Here is a 21,448-nt window from a genome sequence, read left to right on the forward strand (position 1 = left end):
GCTTTTGGAGGCACATTCACAAATTCCCCCTCGTTTAAAAAACGGAAAAAGTCCTGCTCGCAGTCACCGCTCGCCCACGGCATTGAATATATGCCTCTATGTCAACCCGTGTGTACAGGGATTAATAATAATAATATATACTGCTTAGTATTCAGAATGATTCTACTCTCTATAAATTGACCTAAGGGGTTATATACCATTTATGACAAAAACAGTATAACCTGAAACTATTTATTTTATATTCCTAAAATATATTTACTGTGCATTAAAAGAGCGTTTATAAAGCATGGAATGCACCATTCTCTGCTCAGCCTCTGGATTATAGGGATTGCAGGTTATGTACTGCATCCAGTAACGTTCTCTTTGAAGTAGGAGACACTTAAGGTTACCTCCCCTAATCAGTACTGTCACGGATCCCATCATCTGCCATTTCAGTTGTGCAACACTAGGATTTCTTTCTTTAAAATGTTTTTCAATATACTGTATACTGTACAAATTTAGGGGCATATCCAATTGCATATGACCCTCTAGTGCTCATTGAAATATTTGTTCAGTTTCCTAGTATATTGTCCAGTGTACACATCTATTCTATACCAGTCCACAAGTGTATCTGACAACATTAATGCAATCACAGATCAATACATTTTGGAATAGGGGTTCTTACCCCTTGTCTTTACATGTTAAATATGTTAGCAGGGAATAATAATGATGAAGACTTTTCCTTTTTTGTGACAAACGTGCATTGCTTTAAGTACACATTTTGGTGCTGTGTGCCAGAAAGGGAACTGGTGGCTACCCCCCCCCCCCCCACCCCACCCCACCCCCATGGTGAAGAGGCTTGGACACATATTAGTATCAATTCACATTACACCACACAGTAGTGTCCGTTATTCGCATTAGTCCACATAGTGCCACTTGTCCACATTCCACTGCAGCTGCACAAAGAGTGCAGGATATAGTGTGGGTCCGATAGAGTGCAGGATATAGTGTGAGTCGGATACAGTGCTGGTTGAATACAATGTCTATCGGATATAGGCCCTGATTCACTAAGGTTCGCTAAGCAGCGAAGATTCGCTGCTTAGCGAGACATATAAAGCCGCCCAATGGCCAAGCGAATCCCTTCCCACCACCACCACACAAACATCCCGCTACAATGCGAATGGATGTTTAACATAAACATCCATTCGCTCGGGAGCGTACGGGCCAAAAATGAATTGATGGTCGGTGACCATCAAATGACTTTTCCCCTGTTCACAAATATAAGTAAGGCTTTGGCAAGCCTGCGTTCACATGTGGGAATGCCCAGGAAACACTGGGCAACCCCATGCTCCAGCCCCCTGTCAGCATCACTGTGTGCAAACTTCTCAGCGAGTGTATTGTTCACCGAAGGCGTTTGCATTGCAGGTCTGCACATGCGTATTTTCTCCCATATGCATGTGCAGACCCGCAACATCAGACCCAACTGCGAATTTGGCTCTATACGAACCAATGTGAATGATCCCCCATAGTGTGGGTCAGGTACAGTGTGCATCAGATGAGGGAGGGGCATAGGGGTAGATTTATCACACTGCGCTATGGGGTATACGCGCTATCCGCCTGCGCTAAAGCAGGGGATAGCACTTCCCCATATCTATCAAACCCGCGATACGGCTGATTAGCGTGCTGCGGTATGGTGCAGGAGGGATAACGTGTATACGTTATTTGAATGTGGGCGCCCGGCTCATACTTTATTTATTAAGATGCTGGATGGCCGCGCGCTCCTCTGTTTTGCGCATGGGCATATCGCCAGAATTATCTGGCGCTGCGGGGCTCTCCTGCTTTCTTCTTCGCCGCTTGGTGGTCTCCGGCGTCCGCAAATTCAAACTGCGCATGCGCTGGGTACACAGCATCCCCCGCGAATATTACCCGGCGCATGCGCAGTTTGAATTTGCAGACGCAGGAGATCAGCAAGCGGAAACTGCGCATGCGCCGGATACACAACGCGAGACCAAGGTAGCCGGCGCATGCGCAGAAGACACCGCCGGCCGGAGGTTCACCCTTCGTTATGGGAGGAGGCGTATCACCACAGGTCAGAGATAACGCACTCCCATAACGTGCGCACACACATTAGTAAATAAGGGCAAAAAACAGGTTCGCTTCACCGCGGAAAAGTGGCGAAAAATAACGAATGTTCGGCACACAATGATAAATCCACCCCATAGTGTGGTTTGGATACAGTGCAGATTGCATACAGCGGCCGTCAGATAGAGTGCGGGATATAGTTTGTGTCATATATAGTGTGAGTCGGATACAGTGCAGGTTGGATACAGTGCAGGATATAGAGCAGGTTGTATACAGTGCGGGATATAGGGCCTGAATCATACCTGCTCGCTGGGCTGCAAGTGTTTGGAACCCAGTGAGCAGGTAAATTGGTACTTGTTTCCTAGCACGGCAACACCGATTTGCATCGGGGTGATCGTGTCGGAAAAATCGCGTAGGTCGCATCGCATGCGACCAAATCGCATGCGATGCGACCGACCTGATTTTTACATTGAATCAAATGTGAATAGGGTCCCTGGGACCCTATTTTACATTGGATTCAATGTAAAGTATTCCCCAGACCCCCAATTTTACCCCCTCAACGCCACCCCACGATTGACGCCAACCCGAAGTGTGGCGAGCGCAGCGAGCCCGCGAGGGGCGGCGGTGCGCGTCCTCCGACCTTTTCATACCCCTACTATCCACGTCGGTGTGGAGTTGAGAATATAAAGTGTGGCGAGCGCAGCGAGCCACCGAGCCCGAAGCGTGGCGAGGGGACGCGTATAACTTCACAGGTATACGCGTCCGCTCGCCACACTTCAGGCTCAGTGGCTCGCTGCGCTCATCACACTTTATATTCTCAACTCCACGCCGACGTGGATAGTAGGGGTATGAAAAGGTCGGAGGACGCGCACCGCTGCCGCTCGCCACGCTTCGGGTTGGAGTCAATCGTGGGGTGACGCTCACAATGGGGTTGCGTAACCCATGACGGGGCCATACACAATGTGAAATGGGTCATATTGGCCCATTTGACATTGTTTCCTATGTAAAATGGACTTAATCAAGTCCATCTCATCTTGTGCCATTATAATGGCACAAGACCGACGCGATGCTCCCGATTTCAATGTTAAAAATATTTTAATATTGAAGCCCATGGCAAAATCGCGGGCATCGCGTTGGTCGCGTCGGGGGCCATGTTAATGCACGCGACCGACGCGATGCCCCGATTTTGCCTTTGCATGCGCAGTCTAATGCCGGGCAGCGTCTGAGCTGATGCTCAGACGCTGCCCGGCTACTCCCGTCCCAGGCAGTGCGGCTCTGCGCAGCGTGCCGACGTCAGAGGTTACGCTGCGCAGGCCACACAACAGCCGCCGCCTTGTTCTGCCCGCGCTGACCTCCTGCCGCCTGCCTCCATGATATTGCCCGCCCGCCTGCCTCCATGAGACCACCCGCACGCCTGCCTCCATGAGACCGCCCTCCTGCCTCCATGAGACTGCCCGCCCGGCCGCCTCCATGAGAACGATTGCCCACCCGGCCACCTCCATGAGACCGCTTGCCCGCCCGCCGGCATTCCGCTCTTCCCGGACCATCACCCGACGGCACACCGCACCTGTAAGTAAATATGCGGGTGGCCTGGAGGGTTTTTATATTAGGGAAGCCAATCCCGGGATCGGGCATTTTTCAATCCCGAATTCCGGGATTGAAAAAATGCCCCGGGATTGGCATCCCTGCTCCCAAGTTATCAATAACCCTATGAGCAGCGAGCTTTGCTCACTGCCTTCAGCTGGACGGCTTGTGCATGCGTACTGTGCGGTTGTTCGCTAATCACACGGGCTTCACATTTGTACTCATATTCCCCTTCACCACAGTGAAATACAAAAGAAATTGGTTAATAACTTAACAGAACTATGTTCTGATACGCATCAATTCAGTGACCATTGTTTGCCCTGCAGTGCAGAGCAGTGGTGATGTCTGCCTGCCCTAACTGTATCCCCCCACAGAATGGTTATGGATATCAGATCTACAACCTTGGGTACTAGTACCCCTGGGGGTACTCTGCAGACCAGTTGGGGGTACTTGAAAATAATATTGGTAATGGCAGACGATGAAAAGGTATTTTGATGGCTGAAGAAGACCCATTGCCATGGAGACAAACCATGTTGTGTCATATGCCTGACCAGCAATCCACTGGGAGCTTCCCATGCTGCCCTCAGACATCAGCAGTCATCTGCCCAGCACTGACAAAGGTGGAGGAAGCAGCGTCACTAATCCTGCCGGTGTTAGCGGGAATCCTGGATAACACACAACATGTGTCTAGACTCTAGACACAGAAGGGCATGATTCCTGGCTGTACACTACTCCTCCTTAATATAAGGACATGCATAAGGCTCTGCATACCGCTAAGTACTGTCCATATTTCAAAATGAGAGAAGGGGGTACTTATCAATGAAAATCCTAATCATAGGTCGACAAGGACACTGTCTAAGTGTACCGCTATGCTTGCCATGCTTCGTGCTTGGCACACTATTATAATCTCCCTCCAGGCTGTAGTGGATGGTAGGGCATGAAAACCCTCCTGCCAGCACATGTTGGCTCAACATTTTGTTAAAAAATGCATGTTGACCTTTTGACCATGTCAACCTTTTGGCTGGCAACCTATTGACTGTTGATCTTTAGACCCCGTCGACCTCTGGACCCTGTCGACCTTTTGACTATCGACCTAGAGTCAATCTATCATGAGTCCGGATACACACAGAACACTGCAACTCGTGGGTGGGACAGCAAAACAGTGTGTTCTGTACGGATTACTTAAACATCCTTACAAAACTGGGACATTGTCAGCAAAAACGGTGTGACTGTTCTTTGAAATGAGTTGTTAGTTCTATAGAACCTGCAAATGATCTCATCCTTTTCATGAATTGTGTTTTTCTAGTTTGAGCACATTTTTCTTATTAATCTGTTTGCTATGAGACTGCCCCTGTTTGCTCGTGTGCATTATATGCTATGTGTGAGCACTGAGCATGAATAGGACAGCTTGTAGCAAATCAAATGATCATGGTCATGGCAGTCCAGAATATACTGTAGATGAGGATGAGCGAGCCACAGTGACCCATCCAGCCATGCATGATGACAGCGAGGGGCAGAGCAGGGGCAATACCATGGCTGCTAAGATGTTATCACAGACAGTATTGAAGCAGAATCACTGATACCTTGGCTAACCAAATATTTATAATGTACTAAATTAAAATACATTTATTACAGGCAATTGTAATAAGCATTGTATGATGTGGGATTGGTGTGCCAAATATCTGCTGAGTCAGCACAGCCAGCACCTGCTCTCCTCACTACGTCAGAGAGAAAGTGCCCCTGGGCATGACTGGAAGACGGGGCACCTTGGATTCCTGCTGGTCCTGCATCAGACTAGTACCATCGGTATCTACAGTACAAGGAAACTACGCTTGTTCTGCTACTCATGCGGGGAGGGCACACACCGTAGCTGTACGGGGTACACGCACTCGCAGTACCCGGAGCACACTGTCAGTTACTGCTCCTATTGGACCGGGTGCCTCTTGCTAGTAGCGCCTGTGTGACCGCCCGGAGCATTTCCAGGGCAACGGCAAGGATGGGTTAACACTATCTCCCCTACCTCGCCCCTATCCTTTCCCAGCAAGCCCAGGCCTCCACCCTCCCGTGTCCCTGCCCTCCCTCCGGAGTGACTCATCCTACTTCCCAGTTCCCTGGTCGGTGGTGTCCTTAGTAAAGCCCTCTAAAGCACGGAACCCCGCCCTTGCCGCGTGGCCATTGGCCACCGAAATTGTCCTTCAGTTTGTTGCCATAGTGATTGGGCGGGTAGAGGCGGGGTCGGCGCTGGTGTGTGACTGGGTTAGAAGGGAAACCCGCTGTGTCAGTATATAGGGAAAGGGAAGCTTGCTCTGTACAGCGCCACCTAGCGGCCTCCGGTACCTTGCTTGCTTCCCCCCTCCTCCAGTCCCGGCTGTACTCAGTGATCGCGGCCCGCTCCCACCTCCCGCAGCCTCCACAGCTCCAGGCCGGGAAAATGAGGGTGACTGTGGACTTTGAGGAGTGTCTGAAGGACTCGCCCCGGTTTCGGTAGGTCGGGGACTCTCCTGTATATGTGTCACAGGGCGTATAGGGAACTCTGGGGTGTCTTTGTCGAAGTGTGTGATCGCACAGAGGTGATGCAGGACATTCTACGCCTTGTAGTGCTCCAGCAACTGGCTAGCCTCCTGCAGTACACTGGCCAGTGGCAATGCATGCAGTGTGATATGGCTTTGCCAGGAGGCTGACAATAGAGGAAGTGCAATCACTAGCAAGTGATCAGGGGCTATGGGGCTAGGCTATAACTAGGCAGGCCGAGTGCAAGCTCTGTTGGCAAGTCACCTCAGTGTCTCAGGCACTGTTTTGAATGGACCTGTCAGTGTTGTTGTTGGCTGTCACCTTTTAATAACTACTTTGACATCTTTATATAAACAGATAGAGTTTGCAAAGTATTTTTACTCAACAGATCCAAAGCTGTAGTAAAAAAAAAAAAAACCCAGATACCAGCTAGTGCAAGACTTTGGTACATAATGAAGACTCTGCAGGCTGAAAATCCAGATATTGTATGTTTTTGTAAGGCATATGACCGTAAAATGTAACCCTTGCGTGCTGTAGAACTATAGAAGTTTGGCTTCACTGAAATGTCTATTTTAAAATATATTATGCCCTAAGGCATGCATGTCCAAACTGTGGCCCTCCAGCTGTTGTGAAATTACACATCCCAGCATGCCTTGCCATAGTTTTAGCATTCCTAATAGTAAAACTGTGACAAGGCATGCTGGGACTTGTAGTTTCACAATAGCAGGAGGGCCATAGTTTGGACATGCCTGCAAGGCATTGGTTCCCAAACTGTGTTTTAGCATCCTTGGATGCTTGGGAAACTTGCATGGGTGATCCAGGAAGGATCCATTACCAGTGTTTAATCCATGGTCAACATTTCGGGGCCACACCTCCACGTTGCCAGGACAATAGTAACAACAAAATGCAGGTGAAAATGAAAACTATATTAAAGCCTTCAGTACAATTAGCCTCCCACTCGCGTGCATTATACACTAATGATTTGCATAATATACTTGATAGTGTTCTGGTCACAAAGTTCCACTTTAGACCTTTCAGACCACAAGACTTCCTGACACATTACTGCGTGGTCTTCTAAATGTAATTGTGCAACTATTTGGTGTATTTGTTTGTGCAGCTGGGGTGTTTCTTTCAAACTTTACCACAAAGATCCTTTTTGTGGATGTCTCAAGGATTGTGCATTTTCTTCCATCATAGCCACAGAAAACTGTGCTTCTTGTTTACGCTTACTTAGTTTTATGTACACTATCTCATGCTAGAGCCTTGCAATGGGTGCCTTTGTAATGGCCTTGTGCTTTGGGAACTTTGTATTAGTGTGCTTGGAAACTATTCTTCTTTTGGACCTCAGTGACAGTCATATCCGTACTGATAAAACAATTGACAGCCAGTTAGCTGTATTCTCATTCTGTTATTGTTTGGAACATACGTAGCCACCCCTTTGGACGTAGCCACCCCTTTGGACCATTCCTTTTGTGCACGATACCATTAATAAATTGGTCAAAGTAAATGGTAAGGAAAATGTCAACAGATTCATGTCAGCCACTTCAAAATGTATTTTGTATGTATGTGTGTGTGTGTGTGTATGTGTATATGTATGTATATATATATATATATATATATATATATATATATATATATATATATATATATATATATATACACACACACACAGGTTGAGTATCCCGTATCCGTATATCTATTATCCGAATTATTCCAAAAACCGTGGTTTTTGGAATCATTCAAATTTTTTTTTTTACCCTCCCTAACCCTCTTTTTATACTTACCAAGTCCCAGGGCGTCCACAGCAGGCCTCCGGCATCTTCTCCACACTCGCGCAATGCATTCCTGGGACCGCTGGAGACCCGGAGAAGATATCGGAGGCCTGCTGTGGACGCCCGGGGACTGCGTGGACGCCGAGGGACCACCGGACACCACCAGGGGACAGGTAAGTATGGCTAAAACAATTTATTCTAAAAACCGGAATATTCCCCTATCCGGAATGCTCGTGGTCCCGAGCATTTCGGATAGGGGATACTCAACCTGTATGTATGTGTGTATATATATATATATATATATATATATATATATATATATATATATATATATATACACACACACACACATACATAATTACATTTCTATTCCTTAAAATGTTATGTACTGTATAATATAGTTGTGTTTTTTTTTTTTTGGTACTTGTTTCCTAGCGCGGCGCCCGTCGCAGGTGATCGCATACCTTAACTTAACGTATGCGATGGATGTGACCGATGCGATTTCAGGGCTATTTTGGGGTCTGGGGTGGCATTTAACATTGGGCCCAATGTAAAATTGGGTCTCAGGTACCATTTTACATTGGTTCCTATGTAAAAATCGCATCGTATGCGATTTGGTTGCATGCGATGCGATCAACGCGATTTTTTAGGACCCGATGGACACAATAAAAATCGCGGGTGCCGTGCTAGGAAACAAGTACCTTTTTTTTCTTCTTTATGATCTATTATCCACAAGTTCCTGAGAGGATACTAACTTCAAATTTTGTGTGGGAGAAAGTACATTTGATCGGCTTTTGATTTCTATCTCTGGGTAAAGCTGTCTGGTGACTGAGTTTGTTTACACTGACTAAATGAGTAGCCATTCTCCTCCACACAGTAAATGTAAATTACATCTACCTGCTTTATTCATTTACTTCTAAAGGGGTTGGGATCATTCGTCAGACTGCATTTAGGTCTACAGTCATTAGGTCGACCCCACTAGGTCGACTGGCAGGAAGGTCGACCTGACTTAAGGTCGACATGGGCCAAGGTCGACATGACTTAAGGTCGAATTTGCATAAAGGTCGACATGAGGAAGGTCGACTGGTCATAAGGTCGACATGGGTTTTTCACTGTTTTTTGATCCGAATGTCGACACAGTCGACATGGACACAGTTGGCAATGAGAATCGGACCCTCGCATCGCTCGCTTCGCTCGCAATGCTTCGGGCACGGTGCCTCGCTGCGCTCGGCACACTATTTTATTCTCCCACCACGCCCTAGTGCAGGGCTGGGGAACCTTTTTTGTGCCAAGGGCCAATTGTATGGTGGAAAAATCCTTCGGGGGCCATATGTAAAAATTACTCTTACAAATTCCCCTGCTGCAGCCGTCCCACGCTCCGGCGGCTGCCGCTGAATAGGACTGACAGTCTCCGGTTGCTGTTGATTAAGAGGAATCTCGCAAGAACTACTGACATCTCGCAAGAAGTCCCCTGTACTTGACTCCCGGCAAAGCCGCCGGGTGGGTAGGAGGGCCACTCAGACCGGCTACAGGGGCCGCATACGGCCCCCGGGCCTGAGGTCCCCCACCACTGCCCTAGTGGATGGTAGGGCATGAAATACCGCATGTCGGCTCAAAAAACAGTGAAAAACCCCATGCCGACCTTATGACCAGTCGACCTTCCTCATGTCGACCTTTATGCAAATTCGACCTTAAGTCATGTCGACCTTGGCCCATGTCTACCTTAAGTCAGGTCGACCTTCCTGCCAGTCGACCTAGTGGGGTCGAACTAATGACTGTAGACCTAAGTTCATTCTAATAGATGACCGCATCCCTTCTAAAGAGGGGGAGGGTATTGACGTTACAATCCAGGATGAGATATTTTGACTATATAGTCAAAATTGCTTCAGGATCACATGCAGATCGCACAGTTTTTTTTTACCTTGCTATCCCTATGCGCGCTCGTGGGGCAGCACAAATCGAAACCCAGGTAGACAAGGCAGCACAAATCGAAACCCAGGTAGACAGGGCAGCAATGACTATATGGTGCAGATCTGCACTATAGTCAAAATCGCATTCATGTCGGGTGGCTTGCCGTGCGATTCGATCCTGATGCGATCTGATCACATTGGGATCGAATAGCAAGCCTAATCGACCGTATGTACACACCATTACCTTTAAAATACAGCAACATCTCCGTAAGTTAAGTGCACTGCAAGTGGGGGGGATAAGTTTGTCATTTTAAAAGGGCACACAACTCCATCACAGGCAGCAACTGTGATGAACTTACATTTGTAAACAGAGGTCCTCCTCCTCCTCTTACTCTGGCCACATAAAATAATTTTGCGCCATAATTTTGTTGCATACTGTGAAGTTTGCGCCATTCCTTGTCACATACTGTGTAGTTTGCATCATTACTTGTTGCATACTGTGTAGTTTGCATCATTACTTGTTGCATACTGTGAAGTTTGCGCCATTCCCTGTGTCAGAATGTGAATTTCACCCTCATTCCCTGTGTCAGAATGTGAATTTTAGCTCATCATGTGTGGCATACTGTAATGTGAAGTTTGGCTCATTCCGTGTTGCATAATGTGTAAGGGACGTATTGCATTTGGAGGGGTATATTTTACACAGGGTTAGATGCCGGTAGATCCCCGGTAATTAAGTTTACAAAAAGCAGATCCCGGATTGTAAAAATCCGGCCACCCCTGATCTAGATTGTCCTGTTTATGTTTGTACTCCCACACATTGTAGTTTACTATGAGAATCAAAACAAGTGATGAATGACTGTAGATCTTTTTGCTGTCTAGAATATACGTTTCTAATGCAGCAGAACATCAGGACCACCCCTTAATATGAGCATGGAGCTGTGGGCAGGTCTGGTCTCAGTTATAGTACATGTGCATTGTAGAGTATGATCTATGAAAGGAAAAAATCGTGAAAAACTATTGACAATCTATTGCATGTGTTGACCTTTTGTCACTGTTGACCTAGTGCATATCAGCCTTTTTGGCTGTTGACCAGTAGTGGTCGACTATCGAACTAGACACTGGACCTAACAGCTAGAATGAACACTACAGCCATGGCCAAAAGTTGTGAGAAAGTTTGCAGCTTCTGTGTTTTTAGAACTTTTTGTCAGTTACTATGATATTCTGAAGTAAAATTACAAGCATTTCAAAGGGCCAATTCAAATGTCATATAGCGCCTGATCTCTGTCTAAAGCACAATGAGAAAAGCCCCATTTGCACATCCAAACGGGTGACTTTTCTTGACTTTTAGCTCTTCACCCCCGGGGGTAGCAAGCTAAAATGATGTATGCGCTCCCATCGGCAGAAACATTTAAATACCTTCAGCACACGGGTGCCGGGACGGACAGCAGATATTTGAATTCCCTCCCATAGGCTTTTATTGCCAATTACATTAAGTTTCAAAAAGTCAATGGGTAGTATTCAATACCCTGTTTTGGATTCGCTGTGCGAGCGCCATGCTTCCGCCGTCCTCCATGTCTGCCGCCAGCCCTCCCTTTCAGCTTATTCAACTCGTCAGGGGCTCAGTGCCGCTGACGGCGAAACTGATGAAATCTGTCTCATTCAGCAGCAGGGGGATGGCGGAAGGCAGGGGGACGGCGTCAGACATCCTGGCTGTGGCAGGGATGGGGAGCGGCCGGCGCAGAGGATGGGGACGGGTCCAGCAGCAGCAGACCTCCGGCTCTGGCAGCCCCAGCGCTGACATCTACTATCACAGCACTGAAGCAGCAGCATGGGAACACTGCTTCATCCTGTACTGCTGCTTCAGTGCGGTGATTAGTAGATGTCATCACTGGGGCAGCATTGCTGTAATCTGTGAAGGTGGCTGAAAGCGGAGGCTGGCAGTGACAGCAGCTGTGCTGTGTGTCTAGAATCTGCTACAGCATAAATAATGGCAATTATAAAGGCAGTGAGCATGCTAACCCCTGGCAGACATGTCAATCAAATGGAGGGGGGAAAAAATCAACCAAAAAATTAAAATATATGGTACTTGTGTAGTTTCATGGCGCCACTAGATAGGATACGATTTAGTATGCGATTTGACATCAGATATCGCATAAGATATAGTATAAGATTTACTATCGATTTCATTACCCGACTATCCACTAGGGCGTAGAGCTGATTTTATATAGTGTGGCGAGCGCAGCGAGCCACCAAGCCCGGTGAGGGGACACGGATGTTGTTTCAAAGCAAGTCACCAATATCGCATTCCATTTGCATGCAATTCCATAAAATACATTCCGTGTACCCTCGCGGGGCTCGCTGTGCTCGCCACGCTTCGGGCTCGGTGGCTTGCTGCGCTCGCCACGCTATATAAAATCAACTCCACGCCCTAGTGGATAGTGGGGTAATGAAATGGATAGTAAATCTTATACTATATCTTATGCGATTTCTGATATCAAATCGCATACTAAATCGTATCCTATCTAGTGGCGCCGTGAAACTACACAAGTACCAAATATATTAATGTGGCGCTTGTAAAGAAATAAAATAATCAAGATCCTTCAAATAATTTTGTAGACTTGTAGACACCAAAAAAACATTTATTTAATAGGTACAAATTTCAGTTCACCTAAAAAAGATGTCGAAAGCAGTAGTGTTCACTCTAGAAATTTTTTAGGGCAGGGTGCTGACCACAGGAAGGGCACATTTTTCAATTGCGAGGGCACATTTTAATTTAAAAGGTCAAAATGGTGACACCTGAGCTACAAACAATCAGCACGTTTATGCTACAGTATATAATCCACCTTGTGACACCTGAGAGCGTCACACCATCAGCACATTTATGCTATATAACCATCTTGTGACACCTGAGCGTCACACCATCAGCACATTTATGCTATATAACCCATCTTCTGACGCCTGAGGGTCACACCATCAGCACATTTATGCTATATAACCATCTTGTGACACCTGAGCGTCACACCGTCAGCACATTTATGCTATATAACCATCTTGTGACACCTGAGCGTCACACCATCGGCACATTTATGCTATATAACCATCTTGTGACACCTGAGCGTCACACCATCAGCACATTTATACTATATAACCATCCTGTGACACCGGAGCGTCACACCATCAGCACATTTATACTATATAACTCCTGTGACACCGGAGCGTCACACCATCAGCACATTTATGCTATATAACCATCTTGTGACACCTGAGCGTCACACCATCAGCACATTTATACTATATAACCATCCTATGACACCGGAGCATCACACCATCAGCACATTTATACTATATAACCATCCTGTGACACCGGAGCGTCACACCATCAGCACATTTATGCTATATAATCCATCCTGTGACACCGGAGCGTCACACCATCAGCACATTTATGCTATATAACCATCTTGTGACACCTGAGCGTCACACCATCAGCACATTTATGCTATAAAAACCATCTTGTGACACCTGAGCGTCACACCATCAGCACATTTATGCTATATAACCATCTTGTGACACCTGAGCGTCAAACATCAGCACATTTTAGGCTATATAAACCATCTCTTGCGACACCTGAACTTCAAACCATCACTTTGCAAAGTCATTTATGTAATGTATGGATCAGTGGTCACCAAGTAGGTTGACAGTTGTTAGATTGACATGCAGGAAGGTCGACATGGGTCAAGGTGAATCTGACATTACGGTCGACACAATCATTAGCACAACATATTAAAGTAGATCGACAGTAAAAGGTCAACATGGGGTTTTTCACATTTTTTTTAATACGAATGTCAGCAGTGTTGAAATGGACATGGAGGAGGGGAGGGTGGGGGTAGTACCGCATACACGCCCTAGTGGATGGAGGGCATGAAATACCACTTGTCAGCACATGTGTCGGCTAAAAAAACTGTGAAAAACACCATGTCGACCCAGTGCATGTCGACCCAGTGCCTGCATATCATTTATAAAAATGAAATTTTTTAAATCATAGCAAATAATTTAATTAAACACTCAATAAATCACTCCAAAACAATGAAACAGGCATTGTGATATTGGTGGGTTGGGGGGGTCCTGCGGGGGGGTCCTGCGCTATCACAATGACTGTTATTGGTGGGGTGGGGGGGGGGTCCTGCACTAACAGGCATTGTGATAGCGCAGGACCCCCCCCACCCCACCAATAACAGGCATTGTGATATTGGTGGGGTGGGGTGGTGCTGCGCTATCACAATGAATGTTATTGGTGGGGTCCTGCGCATTGTGATAGCGCAGGACCCCCACCCCACCAATATCACAATGCGCAGGACCCCCCCACCAATAACAGGCATTGTGATAGCGCAGGACCCGACCCCCCACCCCCCTACCCCCCCCCCCCAAAAAAAAAACAGTAATATGCCCCCAAAAATTACCTACAGGGTGATTAAATCCTTGAAGTGCCCCAGGTCCATAGAGGATAGCCATGGGCACACACTGCCTAACAAGGGTAATGCCAAGGTGGTGGGGTGGACAGGCAGGGGGGAGGCGGCATGCTGCTTGTAATAGCCCTGACACGCCACTCACCTCTTGCTATGTGAGCGGCATGTCAGCTTGGCAGGAGGGAGGAGGCATGCTGATTGTAAGAGCTGACTGCCGCTCACGTAGCAAGAGGTGAGCGGCGTGTCAGCGTGACAGGGGGGAGACAGTACACGCAGCTCAAGCTGCGTGTATCATTATGCAGGGCGGGGGGTGGAGCGGCCAGGGAGAGACAGTACACGCAGCTCAAGTTGCGTGTATCATTATGCTGGGCGCAGGGTGGGCGGAGCGGCCGGGCAGAGACAGGCACATATTATTATGCAGGGCGCAGGGCGGGACAATAAGGGCAGGGCGGAATTGAGACCACAGTTCTCTATTTTGGCATTGAATACACTTTTGGCGAACTATGCAGAAATCACCATAGAGATACAACAGCGAATAGCGGCGACTATGAAACGGCGAATTGGCCAGCAGTCGCTGTTCGTTTTCTGCGAACAGTCATCATTGAATACGGCGAATATAATTTTTGGCAAAATAATTTGCCGTTTCGCCAAAAAAAACACAGCCCTGTTCGATTAAAAAAGCTGTGAATTAAGAGCATTGAATACCGCCCAATATTTGAAGTGTTAACCCTTCTTTTAAAGACCTCTTTAATTCACCTTTGCATGCTGTCAATCAACTTCTGGGCCACAGACCGATGCCTGCCCATTCTTGCCTGAACAATGCTTTCAGTTTGTCAGAATTTGTGGGTTTTTGTTTGTCCACATGTCTCTGGAGGTGTAACCAGAAGATCTCAATCGGATTAATGTCTGGGGAGTTTCCTGGCCATGGACCCAAAATTTTTGATGTTTCTTTTTCCACTGAGCAGCTAAGTTATCACTTTTACCTTGTGGCATGTTGCTCCATCATACTGGAAAAAGGCATAATTCATCACCAAACTGTTCTTGGATGGTTGGGAGGAACTGCTCCTGGAGGATGTTTTGATACTTATGTTAGTTGGGCGCCCACTATAGTTAGTACGCTCATACCCCCACTATCCATGTCCGCTTGGAGTTGATTTAATATAGTGTGGCGAGCGCACGCGGAAAGCTAAGCAAATAGCTTAGTGGGTGCCCAACTAACATATAAGTACCGATGTTTTAGTATCATTCTTATTTATAGCTGTACTGATATTTTGATATATTGAGACGAAACCCCACTCCTGAATGCGTCAGGATGCTTTACTGTTGGCAACACACAGGACTGATGGTAGTGTTTGCCTTTCCTTCTCCAGACAGGTATTTTTCCAGACGTACCAACAGCCTGAATGTGGATTCATCAGAGAAAATTACTTTACCCCAGTACTCAGCAATCCAATTTCTGTACCCTTTGCAGTATATCAGTGTGTCCCTGATTTTCCTGGAGAGAGAAGGCTTCTCTGATGGCCTTCTTGGCACCAGGCCATCTGCCAAAAGTCTTCACCTCCACTGTGCATGCAGATGTACTTTTACCTGCCTGTTGCTATTTCTGGACATGCTCTGTACTGTTGGTGCCCAGATCACACAGCTGAATCAACTTCTAGGAGATGGGAATCCTGAAACCTTCTTCACAACTGTTGAACCTTTTGCCTTAAAATTCTTGATTATCCGATAAATGGATGATCAAGGTGCAATATTACTTGCAGCAATATCTTTGCCTGTGAAGCCCTTTTTGTGCAAAGAAAGGATGACTGCACACGTTTCCCTGCAGATAACCATGGTTAATAGAGGAAGAACAATGTTTTCAAGCACAACCCTCATTTTAAAGCTTCCAGTCTGTTATTCAAATTCAGTCACCATAACTGAATGATCTCCAGCCTTGCACTGGTCAACATTCTCACATGTGTTAATGAGAGAATCACTGACATGATGTCAGCTGGTCCTTTTTTGACAGGGATGAAATGGAGTGGAAATGTTGTTTATGGGAATTAGGTCTCCCTCAGACCGTAAAATACTGGATTGGCGTTTTGTCCAATGGTAGACCACCACCATCGAAAACCGGGGCCAAATTCGGACCCAAACGAACGGCTCTGTATCGGCCCCTATATTTTTCATGGCAAAGAGGGACTTTGCAATTCATCTGATCACTCTTCACGACATTCTGCACAATATGCAAGTTGCCATCATAAAAACTGAGGCAGCAGACTTTAAAAAATAAATACATTAAAAAAAAAATTGTTTCATTCTTAAGGTGCCCACACACGCACCGATCCCGGCGGTGCGATGCTATACGATGGGGTGCGTGCTCCCGCGGCACCCCATCGTACAGTACAAAAAGTATGTGCTGCACATACTTTTTGTACTAGCTTTTTCTAGCATCGCATCGCATGCACATCGTATGCACAAGGCATACGATGCTATGTGTGCTAGTTAAGCCCACAACGCACGCCGGGATCGGTGCATCTGTGGGCACCTTTAGAATGTTTTGCCATGGCAATAGACCTCCATAGTCCTTTTCCATAATATGCATTTCCTCATTTTTGCCTTTACAGTGTGATGCTATCTGGCTTGTATTGTAAACATATGTTAAAGCTGGCTACAGACACTTACAAAAAACCTTTTCTGGGCCCACTGTTCCCTTGTGCTATCAGTTGGAGCTTTTCCAAGTTCAGGAGTTAAGTAGTTTTCTCTGCTTTAAAGGCAGTTTTGCATTAACAGGCACAGAAACATTGAATATACTGATTGTGTCATGTTTATTTTGGAGAAATTCAGAGGAAAGGAAATGGACAAGGATAGGAGAAAAAAACTACATCTTATACTTTGCATCTTTTCTAAGCCTTATGTCAAAAACTGGAGATTATGGTTAAAAAACCCATCAGATAATTTACTGTCTCAAGTTTGATATGCACTTTGCTGTTTCCATGTAATGCTAAATGCAAAAAAGGAAGACCTAGATCTCCCAAAGAGTATGTGCTTCCTGGCTATAATCTTGTGACTGAAGCCTTGTTACTGGACATAACTAATAATACAGAGCTTCCCCTCTTGCTGTCTTCATGTAAACTGCATGACCAATGACCTTTATTTTCTGCAAATATTTATATACACTATCAGGCGCAGTATAATTAAAGCTCTATAAACAATTGCCACACCAGTTGCTTCAAATTTATGTAAATGTGTTTGGATTGATAATGTCCTGCGCTACCTTCTTACATGGCTGCCTTAGATTTGTCACTTATTAGGTCTCCCTCAGACCGTAAGATACTGGATTGGCATTTTGTGTATGTGACAAATATACCAGGTGCCGTAAGATAAAATCAGGGTAATTTTAATAAACAAATAAACAAACATACATAGAAAAATGACTAGTGTGGATTCTTACCCCTAATACCACTTTCACATCGCCGACACGTTTTAAAAACCGGTATTTTAAAATGGTAATTAAAACGGGTCAGAGCCTTTACATTGCCGCAGATTACCGTTTTAAATACCGGTTTATACCCCTTTTACATCGCACTTTTAAAACGGTAAATTGCCGTTTTTTTTCCCTTTTTAAAACGTTTAAGCCTGCACTGTGAATGCATAGCATTGTACACATTCACATTGCACAAAAAACGGCAAGGAACCGTGTAAGACTCTGCTTTTTACACGGTTCAAACTTTAAACGGTAAATCGGCTGTGGTGCATTCACAGTGCAGGCTTAAACGTTTTAAAAAGGGAAAAAAACGGCAATTTACCGTTTTAAAAGTGCGATGTGAAAGGGGTACAAGGGTTTTTGGAGCCAGCAAGGGATGGTGTGAGGGCAGGGATGCAGTCTGGAAGGGCACCCTGCCTGGCTCCAAAAAAACTCAGCACGAGGTAAGTCCACAGGTACAGATGATGTCAGTCACTGACACTGATGGGGTGTGTGTGTGTGTGTGTGTGTGTGTGTGATAGAGCGATTTACTGCATTTGTTGAGCTAACTTATAGGGCCTACACACAGCGATTTTTAGCCATTTTCTAAGCGATCTGACTAGATCGCTTCGCTACATCGCTGGGTGTGTATGTAGGGGCCATCGATAGCAGTGCGCAGCCCTGTAGGTAGCTATCACTGGTAGACTAAAGAATGAACAGTCCATCAATATTGGCATCGCCATTGTTCTCTCACAGGAGAACACTGATGCTGACAGCTCGCCCTGTGTGTGGGCTGTTAGCGCTGTGTGCTGAGCGACAGCGCTGGGTGCTCAGCCGACCGAGCATAGCTAGAAAGCCTACACACTTCAGCATGTGTGTAGGCCCCATTAGATAAAGGCCTATTACATAAAGGCCACAAGACTGTGGAATAAAACCATGGATTCTCTTAATATATGCTTGTAGTCACAACATATAAAAAAAAACATTTTTTTTTTTTAAAACAAGGTGGTTTAAACCAGCCAAATCCTGTGAAACAACCACGTGTCATCAAATTCCAAGCATTCGTTTATTAGTGAGTTAAGCTTTGTGCGCCATATAATGCTGCAAGTATAAATGTAATTAGCTTGGACCTACTGATCCCACTTGGATAAATAATTTTGTTGACTCCTGATCGCTATGCTCAATCTCCCATGGATGAGGATTGAATAGATGTTATGCCAGTCAATGTGCAATTTATGTACTCCACAGAGTCCTGATTTGGGTTCCACAGAGGAGACTTAAGGTGCCCACACACTAGAAAGATCTGCGATCATAAGATGTGCGCATAAATTAGCCTTCAAATCTTTTGTCCGATCTGGACAAAAGATTTCAGGCAAGTGCACATCTTTACCAAAGATTTTTCTTAAGATCCCGTGTGCGTTCCTATGGATCTTTTGTTAAATCTTCTGATCTTTTGTGCAGCACGTAAGATCAGAAGATTTAGCAAAAGATCCACGGGAGCGAGCATCGGCCGATTTTCGACCGATTATCGGTAAATATCGGCCGATATATCGGCCGATTTATCGAGAAATCGGCCAATCGGCCCAAAAAACGTTCTAGTGTGTGGGCACCTTTACAGCTGGTCTACATTTGGTCTTAGGCCACAAATAGCTGTTAAGCTGGCCATACATCAGAAAGATCGATCTTAAGATCGATTGCACTCATGATTGTGTCCAATTTCCCTTCAATAACCCGGCAGTCCTTGGTGGTTTTTGGACACACAATGTGCACCCAATCTGCATACAATCCATCTTACAATCAATTGAGATTGTATGATTGGATACAATATCTTTCTGATGTATGGCTGATTGTATGATGGATTGTGAGTAGATTGTGTGTCCAAAAACCACCAAGGACTGCCGGGGATTTCAAGGGAAATTGTACACAATCGTGGGCGCAATCGATCTTAAGATCGAACTTTCTGATGTATGGCCAGCTTAACTTGGCTCTGGCACTTCTCCAATTTAAACTGCCTGGGTGTGAATCGCAGCGGCGGTGCAAGTAGCAGCGAGACAGACATCAGCGATGACGCGCCTTGATCTCATGTTCTCAGGATGTAAGGAGTGTAGGTGGTAACAAGCGTCCACAGGGGAGATGGAACTGTCTGTGGAGAGATGTTTTTAATATGCCAGGATCACCTGCAGAGCTGTTTCTGCCATCAGGCACACGCCATGCAACCAGGGAGGGAGAAGGCTTAAGGTGGCCATACATCAGAAAGTTATTGTACCCAATCATACAATCTCCATTGATTGTAAGATGGATTTTATGCAGATTGTGTGCACATCGTGTGTATACAATCACACAATCTTCCTGCCCCGCTAGACTTGGAGGATTGGTCTTCTAATCTGACGTGCTGCACGTAAGATCAATTGGGATTGGGAGCCACAGTGAGATGTGTTTGGCGGCTTTCGGGTGAGTGTGCATCCAACCCCTGGCATTCAGAGAAGCAAGCTACGGGACTGAGTGAATGGGTGCAAAGTGGGGAACATACAGTGAATGGGGGCATACAGTGAAGGAGGGGCGGGCTGGGGGACATACCGAGAAGGATGGTCAGGCAGAGGAATATAATGTGAAGGGGACAGAGTGGAGGACATACAGCGAATGGGGGCAGGCAGGGGAATATACAGTGAATGGGAGCAGAGTGGGGGACCATTCTGATGTGATTAATGATTCAAAGAATGTCAGGCTAAATAGTCGGCCCCCACACATTTTCACCTCACCAAATCTGGCCCTCGTCATTTGGACACCCCTGGTCTAGGGGGGCAGGCTAGAGGAAATACAGAGAAGGGGGGCAGGCAGGGGAATATACAGTGAAGGGGCAGTCAGGCTGAATGGTCGGCCCCCCACATTTTCACCTCCCCAAAATTGGCCCTCATCTCAAAAAGTTTGGACACCCCTGTTGTAGGTGATACAGGTTTTATATTGATCCATCCAACTTGTAATCGGACTAATGCTTAAGGCCCCCATGTACTACCTTGATTTGGGCCAATTTCACTGGTTACCAACGGAATGGGCTGATAAATTGACTCAAATCGGGTGAGAATGACGTCCCCTCAGGTCTGATGCATAGTCCCATACGCATCGGACTTGAGTCGGAGGTCGGACCAGCATGCAGGTCTGATCTCGGACCTCCCTTCTGGCGGTGGGGAACAGGGGTCGCATGCGATCCATCATTAGTTAAAGGACCTCATGTGATGAATCACTAGCAATCAGCTAGCCATGCACTGCTGTGAGAATCGCAGTAGTGTATGGCCAGCTTTAGTTTAGATATATGATCCACATTGCACATCAAGTTGTGGGACAGTAGATTTAGTGTAGAAACAAATGAAATGTAATGTTTGTGTGATGTATGGCCATCTGTTGCTAAGACGGTGGTTTGAAAAGGACTGCAAAATAAAATGGCAGAGACATTCAACCGTGTGGGAAGAACATACATTGAGAAAGATCTGGAGAAGATACCCAAATTGGTTGCCATCCATATATAGGTAATATTGGAATCACAGCAAAGTATTTGGTTTCTGAGAGAAGTAGTGTTGATCTAAAGGAGAAAAGATCCAACTAGCAGGGAGAGCAGAAAAGAGATTCAGAGAAAACTGCCCCCCCCCCCCCCCCCCCTCCCTGGAATTCCAGTGTTTGAGATGTGACCGACAGTGTCAGATGCAG

At 46.2% G+C, this 21,448-nt stretch overlaps 1 protein-coding gene across 6 annotated transcripts in view; it reads left to right on the forward strand.

Moving 5' to 3' along the window:
• The first annotated feature begins 5,562 nt into the window (after nucleotides 1-5,562).
• Nucleotides 5,563-21,448, forward strand: part of ACAP2 (ArfGAP with coiled-coil, ankyrin repeat and PH domains 2) — a 95,019-nt gene continuing 79,133 nt past the window's right edge. For 2 of the 6 annotated variants that reach the window (XM_083177565.1, XM_083177562.1), the window contains exon 1: nucleotides 5,570-6,129. In XM_083177565.1, coding sequence (XP_083033691.1) covers nucleotides 6,077-6,129 — 53 coding nt within the window. In that variant the 5' untranslated portion in view covers nucleotides 5,570-6,076. Of the gene's footprint in view, nucleotides 6,130-21,448 lie in introns of all 6 variants that reach the window. The other 4 variants (XM_083177566.1, XM_083177561.1, XM_083177563.1 and 1 more) reach the window with 4 other exon arrangements.

Source organism: Crinia signifera, chromosome 3, assembly GCF_055691185.1.
Source record: "Crinia signifera chromosome 3, ASM5569118v1, whole genome shotgun sequence".
In the NCBI taxonomy this organism is placed as follows: domain Eukaryota; kingdom Metazoa; phylum Chordata; class Amphibia; order Anura; family Myobatrachidae; genus Crinia; species Crinia signifera.